This window comes from Podarcis vaucheri (genome assembly GCF_965113315.1).
Source record: "Podarcis vaucheri genome assembly, chromosome: 2".
NCBI classification, from domain to species: Eukaryota; Metazoa; Chordata; class Lepidosauria; order Squamata; family Lacertidae; genus Podarcis; species Podarcis vaucheri.
Genome location: NC_138760.1, coordinates 102,790,646 through 102,803,668, shown reverse-complemented (window position 1 = coordinate 102,803,668; position 13,023 = coordinate 102,790,646). Strand labels below are relative to the sequence as shown.

Here is a 13,023-nt window from a genome sequence, read left to right as displayed (position 1 = left end):
GTCTTGTTCATCTTTAGTCATAGATTAGAAACCAGTAAAGGATAATAAGCATGTGCTAGTAAGTTCTAAAAGATTTCCTCCAATACCCTTCCTAGGTCACTCAGATTAATCAGCAGAACTTTCCACTAACTTCCCATGGGGGAGTTGGATGATGTGCTTGGAAAACAGATGTGGCCTCAGACTTTTGTGGCAATTAAAAAAAGAGCAGAATGAGGTTTCTTCCTTTCTTCCTGCTCTTTAATCAATGCATCTCTGTGTCCCATCTCTACTTAAGTAAAATTCTTATATCTGCAGTTGTATTTTGCAAGATGCTTTTGACAATTATGTTACCTTTTGGACTGTCGCTGATTACTAATTTGTTTTGATTCCTTAAAAGTTGAACGAAGACGACGATTCAATATTAACGATCGTATAAAAGAACTTGGCACTTTGATACCCAAGTCGAACGACCCGTAAGTACTGTCAGTGTCCTAGAACGGGTTATCAAATGCAAGGGGTGAAATTCTTTTGAGAAATTAGTGGATGTTCCTTAAGCTCTGGAATACTGTTGTGACATAGGACATTTAATCCAGCTGCATTTAATCCAACTGCATTGCCAGTTCTATGAACATGTTTAACTAATAAACATAACCTGGGTTCCTCAAAACTTACAGGGAAAGGCAACATCAGCCACCCAACAAAATAGTGGATAGTAGTCAAAGTTTTGCTCAGAGTAGAGCTATTGAAATTAATGGAACTAACTTAGTCCAAAGCTGAGATCCACCAGGATAAGCAAGTTAATATGCATTGGATTTCCTGCTCAGCCGACCAACTCCCAGTGCAGCCAAGTTATGCTCACCTTGGCTCATCCCTGCAGAGCCAGGCTAGTGGCCTTTATGCTGACGTGAGCCCTGAAAAATGGGCATTGCAGGGCAGGGGCAGGGGGGCTTAGGTTGGATCCTAACTTGGCAGAAGTTCTCCCCTGGAAAAAGGGTGGTGTAAGTCAAACTCTGTTTTAAATTCTTGCTTTCCTTCTGCCAGGCTTTGGTGGGCTCAACTGGCAGCAGCACTGCTCCTGAATGGAGTTTGGATCTGCTGGCTTAACTTTAAGTGGCATAAATTACACTGGCTTCCTATACCTAGGATGGCTCCTTAAACCATGTTCATTAGTTTCAGTGGGTCTACTCTGAGTTAGTTGAATACCATTGCCTGCTGCTGCTTTACATACCAAGCATAAAAGCAATGTAAAGGTAAGGTAAAGGGACCCCTGACCGTTGGGTCCAGTCGTGACCGACTCTGGGGTTGCGGCGCTCATCTTACTTTATTGGCCGAGGGAGCTGGCGTACAGCTTCCGGGTCATGTGGCCAGCATGACTAAGCCGCTTCTGGCGAACTAGAGCAGCGTATGGAAACGCTGTTTACCTTCCCGCTGGAGCGGTACCTATTTATCTACTTGCACTTTGGCTGCTTTCGAACTGCTAGGTTGGCAGGAGCAGGGACTGAGCAACGGGAGCTCACCCCGTTGCAGGGATTCAAACCGCCAACCTTCTGATCGGCAAGTCCTAGGCTCTGTGGTTTAACCCACAGCGCCAACCGTGTCCCTTCAAAAGCAATGTAGGTCCGCCTAAAAGAACAGAAGGCGACTTTCCTATGAGAAACCATTGATTAGCCCCTCTTCCCAGCAAAAACCAAAAAAGTAGGCTTTGTTATTATGTTGTTTGAGTGCAAACCTATTAAATCCTCCCTTTTTTAAAAAAAAAGAAAGATGGATTACACTAAAATGGATCTTATTAATGTAAATGCATTTTCTGTATTACAAATGTCTCCCCCTGCCATCCCCTCAATGTTGCTTCTTTCCAGATTTGATTATTCACATTCCATCTTGCAGGGACATGCGTTGGAATAAGGGAACTATTTTAAAGGCCTCTGTGGACTACATCCGCAAGTTGCAAAGAGAACAGCAACGTACAAAAGAACTAGAGAACAGACAAAAGAAACTGGAACATGCCAACAGGCACCTTTTGCTCAGAATACAGGTTTGCTGATTAATGCATAAATATAATGGCACTTCAGATGTGTGTGTGTTTTCCAGATTGCTCCCTTAATATTAGTCTGCCCTGAAACAGCAATCATAAGAACTACATTCAAATGATCATATTTCAGGCAATGTAGGATGAGCCTTTTGCTTGGGCATCCATCTCTTTCTCCTCTCCCATTGTGACACAGCAGAATGAAATGAAGACATTTCAATTAGCCATAGTTTCCTGTTTCGTCCAAACTGGAAACGATGGTCACCACTTTCAGAACAAGCCAGGGGTTGAGCCACATCTTGCATGGTTAAGACACGGTATGACCATCCAGGTGCAGTCAGCAAGGCAACATGGAAATAGCTTCCAGAAGGCAGAATATGTGCTTTATAAATGGATACAGTATTCAGGACCAGCATGGCCTGTGGTCAGGATTCCTCTCAGGAATGAGGAATGGCTTGTGGTCAGGATTCCTCTCAGGAATGATGGGAGTTGGCAAGAGCGCCAGTTTGGCCGTGGGTGCCTGGGGCCATGGGTTTTGTGGGTGCCTAGCCCCTTCATGGGGAATTTTGTGGGTGCTCAGGCACCCAGGGCTCCAGCGAGCCAGCACCTATGGGGGTTGGAGTTCGACAGCGTCTGGAGGGCACTACATTACAGATACGGAACATCTTAATAAACCACCAACACATAAAGCAGAATCCTTGCAGGAAAAAGTTGCCCTGCTGAATGATTTCACAAAATAAAGAGATCTAAAAGGGTTTAGATAGAACTGTGGCTCAGGGGAAGAGAGCAACTTCAGTGAAGGGGCGTTTCCCTCATTCCCACTTCCTCTCACGTGCACTGTGTTCTGTAACCAAGGAGATAGAAGCCATGGCCTCATTCTCTGCGACACCAGGCAGTGCTCCAGAAGCGCAAGTGTGGGAAGCAATGTGTACTTCCCTATACCTGAATGGTAAAGGAGGTCTCGGATTATTTATTTACATTTTGTTTATATATTAAACATGCTTAGGCTCATCCTTCTACCTAGAGATCAGAATGGGCTACAATGCAGGAGATCATAACAAGTGTACTGTAGGATATGAATGGGTGGACCTGTCAGTTCTGGTTTCTCTCCATTTCCCCCACATCAGTTGGTCATTTAAAGCACACACACACACACACACACCCTCATGAAAATTCACCAGCCTTTTTGTGCCTCTTTCTCCTAATAGACACATTTTTGTACACAACTCTGCCTAATATATACACATTTTGGCAAAACAGCTTCTCTAATAAACTGGATGTTTGTATGTTGTTTTCACTATATATGCATATCCAGGCACATGTTACCCTAGTTATATGCAATTTGTACACATTACTTGGCACTGCAAAATTCAGAGAAGGGAAGATTTCGAAGGATGACTTTGTTTTGGTTTGTGCGTCATTTTGCAAAGTGTGACTTAGGTAGATGTGCCTTTAAATGTGAACTGAACAGAACTTCTCCCCCGTTTGTATCACAAAAGTGTCAGGAACATTAAAAAAAGGCAATAGTGTGCATATTAGCTCCACTTTGAGGCCATTGTGTCAATCCGTAACGCAGAAGGTTGAATCCAGCCAAGTCACAGTGGAAGCAACTTCCTCTGCCTCCAAGCCTCCCTACCTCAAGCTAAGATCTAGAGGGTTGTGGCTGCATCCAGTGTAGATTTGGGGGGCAGGCACACAGGAGGAGAAGAGGGAGGGCACGTTCCATTGTGTGGTCATTCCACTTGTGCCATGACTTTGTAGGATGTAGAATATGGCAGTAAGCAACAGTGGCGAATAGCCACTGGCAACATGGCAAACCTTTGCAAAGTAAATCAAGCCAAGCTTCTCCTTTTTCAGCAGAGTGAAACTTATACAACAAAAATTGCAAATACCGGTGCAAATACCAGCTTCTAGGGGCAGTTTTGTGTTTGTGTGGTAGTCTGGTTCCCAGCCTGGTTGCCCTCCCCACCACTCACACACACAGAACAGGTCTTTAAAAACAAGCAGATACATTAAACATAACATGATGTCGGGAACTGGACTGAGGAGGAATGGTGGGGACGCCCCCCTTCCTGAACCTCCTCGAGAAGAGGAGGACGGTATAGAATTACAACAGTGGTTTGCAGAAGGTCATAGCACAGAGGGGAGACACTGGGAAATATTGGGAGAGCAGCAGGAAGAAGAAACCAGGGGAGAGACAGCTGACAGACTCAGTGACTTTAGACAGCATTCCTGACACACACACCCTTCTCAGGACCTGGCGTGCTTTGAGAGTAGTAGAACAAAAAACTCAGAGGCAGAAAGCACAGGTAAGCCGGTGCAGGGATGACGTAGAATAGGAGAGATTCCCTGAAGCCTGACACATGGATTTAATGGTCTATTTTGCAGGGAAGTGCCCATTTCCAGAGTTGCCATTTCTTAATTCATAATTGTTCTTCAAACACGTTTATTGTTCTGCATGGTTCTCCACCACAGGAACTTGAGATGCAGGCTCGAGCCCACGGACTCTCTATCGTGCCGTCCACAGGCCTTTGCTCGCCCGAGATGGTGAACCGGCTCATCAAGCAGGAGCCTGCCGTCGACAACTGCAGCCAAGAGGTCCTGCAGCGCCACCCCGACCTGTCTTGCACAACCACTCTTGACCTTACCGACGGCACCATCACTTTCAACGACAGCCTGGCCAATGTGACTGAGTCAGCTGCCGGCACTTATGCTGTCCCTACGAAAATGGGCTCCAAACTGGAAGACATCTTGATGGACGATACCCTCTCTCCTGTCGGGGTGACCGACCCGCTCCTTTCCTCATTGTCTCCCGGGGCGTCGAAAACAAGTAGCCGAAGGAGCAGTGTGAGCATGGAGGAATCTGACCACGCTTGCTAGTGAATGCAAATTAGAAAGGCTCTTCGTGGACTTCTTTGTTTCTTGATCAGTAGATTAAGTAATTTGCTCTGTTTTCTTAATAACTATCTTTTAATATAAACCTTCAAATAGCCCAGTGTATGTGACTTTTTTAATGTTTGCAGAGACTTGTATATTTTATTTTAAAACTACCAATGCTTCCAAAGTATTGTACTGCATCTGTGAACCAGATTCGCCAAGAGCTCCAAAGTGAGCTCATGTCTACTTGAAAGCAATAGAGTTAGACTGATCGCCAAGTCCATGATCCACAAAAGGTGAAACTTCCTGTATAACTGTAAATGATACCCATTGACGTGGAAATGAAACGTAGAAGAATGTAAAGAAACCAAAAAAAGGACTAGCTTTGTAAAACTATTTTTTTGTGTTGACTTAATAGTGCCTCCTTTTAAAGATACATTACTTGTTAATCCAATTTAATCTTTCCCAAGGCATTAACTATAATATGTATGTCAGCGGGTCACCTGTACAGAAACTAACTCACGGTGATCTCGAACAAAGTACAAGCTAGAATGAAGTAGGGTGAGACGCAGAGAGATATTTAATGACATTGGCATGTGGTTATTTTTTTCTGGTCTCCGGTAAGTGGACAACCTTCTAAATCATGGTTCAGGGTGTGTGTTTTTAAGAAATCACTTTTAATCATGGTAAGAAATCTATACTGGTATTTTAACAATGCAAGACTGGTGAATATTTCAAGCTCTTAACAAAAAAATCTTAGTACCCTCTGTCAATTGGATATAACCAATTGGATTTTGGTTTTTTTTAATTGCATTGTACAGTTACCTGATTTGCATGGATTTTTCACTTTTTTTCTCATTCTGAGTACATTTGTATTTTATTTGTAAGAAAATGCCTCTAGTTATCGCAATGATTTTATTTTTAACATTTTAAAACCCCACAAAGGGGGTTGTTCTGCATTCTTTGTACACACTTCAAAGTAAGCTTTTGTGCAGGTTCCTGTCTTTTCAAGAGTGGTTTTGTGACTATTTTATATATTACAGTCTCACTTGGAAGAAATGTTTTGACACCGACAGAGCTCTAAATCATAGTACAGATTTAGGTCTAGTTAACAAGACGATGCTCTGCGTTTAAAAAAACATAAAAGGAAAAAGGAAAAAAAAAACCCAAACTTAACGTATTTATTTTTAGTGATACAGGACAAATAGAAATATGCTTGAGAAACACGGTTGCTATATCCTTTAGTGCGCTGTTAGATTTTTCAGGTTGAAAGAGGATTTTACTATATCTGCAGGTATTAACTGTTACTTGATCCCAACGTTGTCAAGTTTAACCATGCAACAGTGTTGTCGTGAGAGCATGTTCCGTGCATTATCTTCTCCAGCGTAGTCCTATGCAATAACAGTAGTGATACTTGTATGATTGTCATGCCTAAATATTTTATACAGTGGCTGTGTGGTCTTACCAGTTGAGCAAGTGATTGGCTTCCCGCCCTAGCAGCCACCCAGCTGACTTGCAAATAGCAGGGAAGCATATCTCATTCAGAGTGAAGTGCCTTAAATTTAGCCGTGGTCTCCGTGAACTAGCACTGACTGAAGTGTGCGACCCAAGACGGTTTGGGAGGAGGGGATTGCTGATGGTGGCTGATGGGTGGGGCACAGCGCTCGTGACGTGAAGCAAGAGCACCCAACTCTTTCCCCCAAGCCTGTACGAATTCTGACACTACTTCTAGGACTTCTTTTCTGCTCCAGCTTTGTATCTGCGCTTTGGAAACCCAAGCTATAGGCAGCTGATAGTTCTTCGGAACGCTAGGGTGAAAGCATGGCGACAATCAGGATATGTTAAGGTAGACGAGTCTCAAAAGCAAACAGCTGCTGTGTAGTTTGGTTAAACATCTGTGAAACCACTAAGGCCAAATCATGCTCCTTTGTAAGTGCACCACTAACTTGGGGGAGCAAGACCTGGGCCTCATCTTTGCATCGCCAAGAATCCACATAGACCTGCCTTCCCTAAGTTGGCTACCTCCAGGTGTTTTGGACTACAACTTGCATCAACCAGCATGGAGTTGTAGTCTAAAACACCTGGGGCGCACCAGATTGGGAAAGGCCATGGTAGACAAAAAAAGAGAGAAATAACCAGAGGTGGGAAGTCTAGTTTGAAGGATCAGGAAGGCATTTTCTCCTAACCTCAAAATATCTTCCAACTCAATAATTACATGTGGTAGGGGTCCCCCCCTCCATTTTGACTATTATCTGGCCAGTGATAATGGTCTCAGGTGACTGTTAATGTAGGAGTCAAAATTTGAACTGCCTTAGTGCTGACAGCACAATCCTAACCATGCCTGCTTGGAAGTAAATCCAACTGAATGGGGCTTACTCCCAGGTAAGCGTGATTGGGATTGCAGTGTTAGCTTTCACAGCGAGTTAAGAATCCTGACCTCTTTCTTTCTTCTTTCTTTCTTTGGCGATCACTCGTAGCCGAGAAAGATTGTCTTCCATAAACACGGTTTTAACAATGAGTCCGTAAGTGACTGTGGAGGCAAGCGGGTGTTTGGCCCATCATTAGCAATGTGGTGCAAGTTACAGCTCATGAAAGGTTTGTTGCCATCTACAAGCGATGGAGTACCTGTGGTCTTCTAGATGTTCCATCTTACTGGACCTCTAGCCATGCTAATGGAGCTGGAATCTAAGAACATCTGGAGGACTGCAGGTTCCCAATCCCTAAGGCATACTAGCAGCTGGAAGCTAGTTAGAATTTCATTGTGGAAAGGAAGCTTATTTTTCCCCCTGATATGGGAAAACTGGGTTCAAATTTTATCCCAGTCTGCTTCAGTGAAGTCTTGATCCTTAACAATGCAAGTGGCCTGTATCTTTAGAAGTAAAAAGTAGAGAACTACAGCTGTGTGTACCCTGTACATATTAGCTTTTCTAGATATTGGCTTCTTTTTTTACTTCAATGCAAACCATGTAAAATAGGCACATTAGGCAAGCTTACATATTTGCTTGTTTTGCACAATCTATTATGTTTCATTTGTCATTGGGACAAGGTGTCTACTTTAAGTGGGCATGTTGAAGCTCAGACCTACCCCCAGCCCTGTTCCTCAGAACACTGGACATCCTTTCTCAGGCTTCAGGCATTATTTATTTTTTCACACTGTCAAGCCTGTCTTTGCACAGCAAGGACTAGAAACCTGCTTTTAACAACGATAACAACAGCAGCCTAAGATTTTATAGGGTGCTTTGTATCATGTTTAGGTACCATATTTTGTGATTGCAAATACAAAGCCCTGATTAGTAATAACAAATGAGACATAGTGCAACTGTTCAGTTAAGAAAAGCTTTTTTGCCAGGGTTCAACTCAGCAGTGTTTTTGGATCAAGAAATAAAGGTTTAGTGTACCACTTGGGTCCTGATAAAATTGAGCCCTACTCTGTGACTGAATTGCAAGCGTGCTTTGCCATGGCACATTGGGAAATGCAAACTTCCTAGTCTGTTTCTCTTGGATCAGATTTATGGCTCTTTTCAGCTGGATCATGCGTTTCCAAAATCCCTTGGGCTTTCTCAACATTCTCCTTGGTCACTTGGTTTTTTTCTCTCCTCAAATTATGTTTGGAGCCCCTCTGTTTTTAAGGTGGAGTTTTCATATCACCGACATTGAAATCTCTTGGAGTGAGTAGGACTTCCAGAATTGCAAGCTTGGAATTAAGGTCTTGAATGAAGCCGTTTTATTTGTTTTATTTTGAACCAAGAGCTGCGGAACTGTTAGGCCTTAAAGTGTGGTGCTTCTACAGGGGAAGAGATGCTGGAGTCACTTGCCAAGTGGTAGGAAATCATGGAGCGTGTGGCTGTTCTGATATTTCTTCAAACCACAATGATTACACAAGCCCAGATGCCAAAACCGGGGAGCGAGTCATGACACGGCTAGCTAGGTAACACAGAATACCAAGCAATTTTAACTGTTGCCAAAACCATGCAAGATATATTAGTGCCATGAACATGTTCCTTACTACTTTTAGATAGATAGATAGATAGATAGATAGATAGATAAAGCAATATTAACTCTGATGCCTATAAAGCCTTTAGGAAGCATATATGGAGAAAAATAAACAAAGCAAAGCACAAAATAATGCACTTACCATTTTTATTTTTATTTTTTTGGACATAAAATGCACTGGTGAAAAATGGAAATTGATGGTATCAAAGGCCTCTGTATCTTGAAAAAGTGACATAAATGACTGCCTCTTGTTCTGGATGCTTAGTACCATGCTGTTAGTGATCTTTTCACCTGCTGTCGGCCACAGCAATAAGTTGTGTATGGTCCATCGCACTGTAAATTATGGATCAATATTAATGTAAGCCAATTAAATAATTTGAACTGTTCCTAATAGATGGATTAAAGTGTTTGGTTTTTCGCACAACGGCTACATAATTTGTGCACGGTGCAAATGAAATACTTAGCATTGTGTGAACCAATGGACTGTGTTTCCAGCTTTGTGTGAGTTTGTGTGACAAAGGAAGCGTCGGGCTGAAGAAGAAGGGACCAGCTTTTGTTCCTGCACCATCTTTCCTGTGACTTCTTGACACTGTCTCTTCGGCATCCATTTAGTCTTCCCTTGGATCCATTTAACTGACAACTCAGCACACCGTGCAGAACCTTTCTCTCGCAATCCTTTTTATATATAATATTTGAATGCAGTATATGCTGGTAACGCTTTTAAAGTTCACACTTGAGTTTGCGGTGTGTGAGGGTGATAGCTTTCTGCCTAAGCAGCTGCTTGCACCCCTCCCACTCCCAAATTATCCAGACCCTTCAAGTATCCTGATTTAGTTGGGACATCACGGATGGGCAGAAGCCGCCCCAGCTTCTGTTCCCAATCCTGAATGTCCTGATTTTGGTCCCTCACACTGGTTGTGCCAGAGCAAGGGACCAAAAGACGGGAGGCGGCTGGCCTGCTAGAAGGTTGGCCTGGCCTGCCGTCTTCTCCCGACATGGCACAGGCTGGGTGCTGCGGAGGAGGACAACTAGAAAAAGGAGGGAGGGAGCGGGTGAGTGAGGAAGGGGTTGGTGGCAGGGAGGGAAGAAGAAGAGGAGGAGTTTGGATTTGATATTCCGCTTTATCACTACCCTCAGGAGTCTCAAAGCGGCTAACAATCTCCTTTCATTTCCTCCCCCACAACAAACACTCTGTGTGGTGAGTGAGGCTGAGAGACTTCAGAGAAGTGTGACTAGCCCAAGGTCACCCAGCAGCTGCATGTGGAGGAGCGGGGAAGCGAACCCGGTTCACCAGATTATGAGTCCACTGCCCTTAACCACTATATCACACTGGTATACACGAGGAACAGGTTGGGGGCTGCTCCAAATTGCCCTCCCAAAATGTTGGAGTGGGGTATGAATTATCCCATTGTTTCAAGCACCCAGACTGAATTCAGATGGGCTTACTTCTGAGTAGACAAATGAAGCCTTGCAGACAAGGCCTGAGTAGACAAATGAAGCTTTATAGTCTTCTCCCCTTCCCTGAAGTGCTGCTTGTTTTGCATCGAGCTAAGAGACGAGGCCTTTCCACATTTTATTCTCTTGAACTGCAGGGTTTTTTCACTGCTCCGTGTTTGTTGTTGTTGAGCCGTTTAGTTGTGTCCGACTCTTCATGACCCCTGTGTTTAACAGCTTCCAAATCATTCCCAGGCCACCCCCTCTCTCTACAGACCACCCTCTGCTTATTGGCTCTGCTTTGCAACACCAAATGGTTTTGGCTGCCCAGAATGGGTCCTTGAACTCTGGTAATACCTCATGCATTTTGGGGGTGGAGGATAGCTGTGTGTGTGTGTGTGTGTGTGTGTGTGTGTGTGTGTGTTAGCCTACTGTAAAAAGGTAATAATTTGCACCCATTGCTCTTGTCAACCTTTGCTTGTGGCCCTGGCTGCCACTTGGATGTGGCCCTCACAAGGCTGTCCAGAAGAGAATGTGGCCCTCAGGCTGCACAAATTTTCCCACTTCTGAGGTCTACCATGTCCAGATGCAAGAGGGCAGGGCTGCTGCTCTTATAACAATTGTGTAGAAGAGAGGTGCTCTTATAACAATTGTGTAGAAGAGAGGGACGCAGGTGGCACTGTGGTCTATAAAACAGAGCCTAAGGCTTGCCGATCAGAAGGTCAGTGGTTCAAATGCCCGCGACAGGGTGAGCTCCCGTTGCTCGGTCCCTGCTCCTGCCAACCTAGCAGTTCGAAAGCACGTCAAAGTGCAAGTAGATAAATAGGTACCGCTCTGGCTGGAAGGTAAACGGTGTTTCTGTGTGCTGCTCTGGTTCGCCAGAAGCAGCTTAGACATGCTGGCCACATGACCCAGAAGCTGTCTACGGACAAACGCCGGCTCCCTCGGCCTATAGAGCGAGATGAGCACCACAACCCCAGAGTCGTCCGTGACTGGACCTAACGGTCAGGGGTCCCTTTACCCTGTCCCTGCATCTCCTGGGCTAAAGAACTCCTAGACACAGAGACATGGTCAAGAAACAACAAAATAAGTAAATCATTCAAGGATCCAGGTTACCCAGTTCGTTGAGGGTTCCTCATGTAACTTCATGCCAACAATTGAATCCCAAAGTGATTTCTAATACTTGAGTGTACTAGAATTACCTCAAATAATTCCATAGATGTGATTCCAAAACTGAAATCGAGTCTGCCTAAAAATAAGAAAGCCATCTTGCTGCTAATGCACATTTTATTTGTTTCACGTAGGTTCATTTGTGCCATCTGGTGGGCTCAGGCCAGTATTACAGATGCATGGTGCGAAATGTTGGGCAAAGCGAGAAATGTGTACAACCTTTTTAACCATATAAAATACATCCAGGAGACCCAAATCTTGGTTCAGAAACTGCTCATTTTTATGGGTTTGAAAAAGCCCCATGGCACAAACCAACTGCCATTTTCCAGAGCGCCTTATAAGATAGAGAAACATAATTATTCATAATTTTGTTCCACTAAACAACTAGTGGAAACTAGTGTTGGCTGTGTAATCTAACACTGACTAATGATACAATTCTATTCAAACTGACGCACAATTTAAAATGCCATCATCTTGCTTGGAGGACATTAAAAATAAACTGTGAAATAGGCACACAAACCTGAATTGAGTAATTTGAGAAGAACAATGAGCAGTATGTTGAGTACATATGAGCAGTAGGTTGGTGACTTCTGACATAAATGGCGGCTGTATATGTAACAGCCGGGGGGGGGGAGCAATATAGCAAGCGTCTAACAACTGAGTTCATTCAGAGTGTCAAATCCCTCCACGTCATCATATATGAGTGTATCAGAGAAGGCCAGTTTGAACCAGCTGGTTTCTCATTTCATTTTCCTGCCTTTTCCTCCCAGTGGAATACCCAAAGCCACCTGCATACTACTTATGTCTTTATTGATTGCTTGGTTGCAGTCATGTCCCACATTTTCTCCAAGGAGTTCGAGGTGAGGTCCATGGTTCTCCCTGTTTCTCATTTAATCCCCATAAGAACCCTGTGAGTTAGGTTAGGCTGAGAGGCAGCGACTGGCCCAAGGTCCCCCAGTAAGTGGGGATTTGAACCCTGGCCTCTCTGGTTGAAGTCTGGCATTCCACACACTGGCTCTCTACTTGGAGAAAGGATGCAAATTTTCACAATACGCACAGCTCAAGGTACAGCCAAGCTTTTATTGGAGGGAAGTCAGACGGGGAGTAGGAATGACCGTGGGTGGCAGGTAACTGTCATGCCTGAGGCTTTAGTTGAAGGTAGTTCTGTGTTCGCGGGCTTGGCCCAGCATGCCAGATTTGTTATTTCTGTTGCACGTTGCGGCTTTGCATAATTTCTCTGACAAATGCAGAACTAATGTGACATCCACACACCACATTAGATTAGTTCCATATGATCAGTTCTAATCCAATGAAGACCCAATGAAATTCATGTTGCTCTAATGCGAATCGTGATTTAATACTCCAATTTGTAAGTACTTTTGTCTGGATGTAGCATGTAATTTGCATCACCGGCAGCCTCGGCTCAAGACAGACAGTGGCTGAACACTGAGGACAAGACTGCCTGATATATATCTGTCTGGAAGAACAGTGAGGGGTAGTGGTTTTTGACAATCCCCCCTCTCCTTGACGGCTCCCTTAAA

At 44.1% G+C, this 13,023-nt stretch overlaps 1 protein-coding gene across 8 annotated transcripts in view; it reads left to right on the top strand.

Moving 5' to 3' along the window:
• Nucleotides 1–9,269, top strand: part of MITF (melanocyte inducing transcription factor) — a 143,584-nt gene extending 134,315 nt beyond the window's left edge. For all 8 annotated transcript variants that reach the window (XM_082210096.1, XM_082210095.1, XM_082210094.1 and 5 more), the window contains 3 exons: nt 377–452; nt 1,867–2,014; nt 4,484–9,269. In XM_082210096.1, coding sequence (XP_082066222.1) covers nt 377–452; nt 1,867–2,014; nt 4,484–4,888 — 629 coding nt within the window. In that variant the 3' untranslated portion in view covers nt 4,889–9,269. The remainder of the gene's footprint in view (nt 1–376; nt 453–1,866; nt 2,015–4,483) is intronic.
• The last annotated feature ends 3,754 nt before the right edge of the window (nt 9,270–13,023 follow it).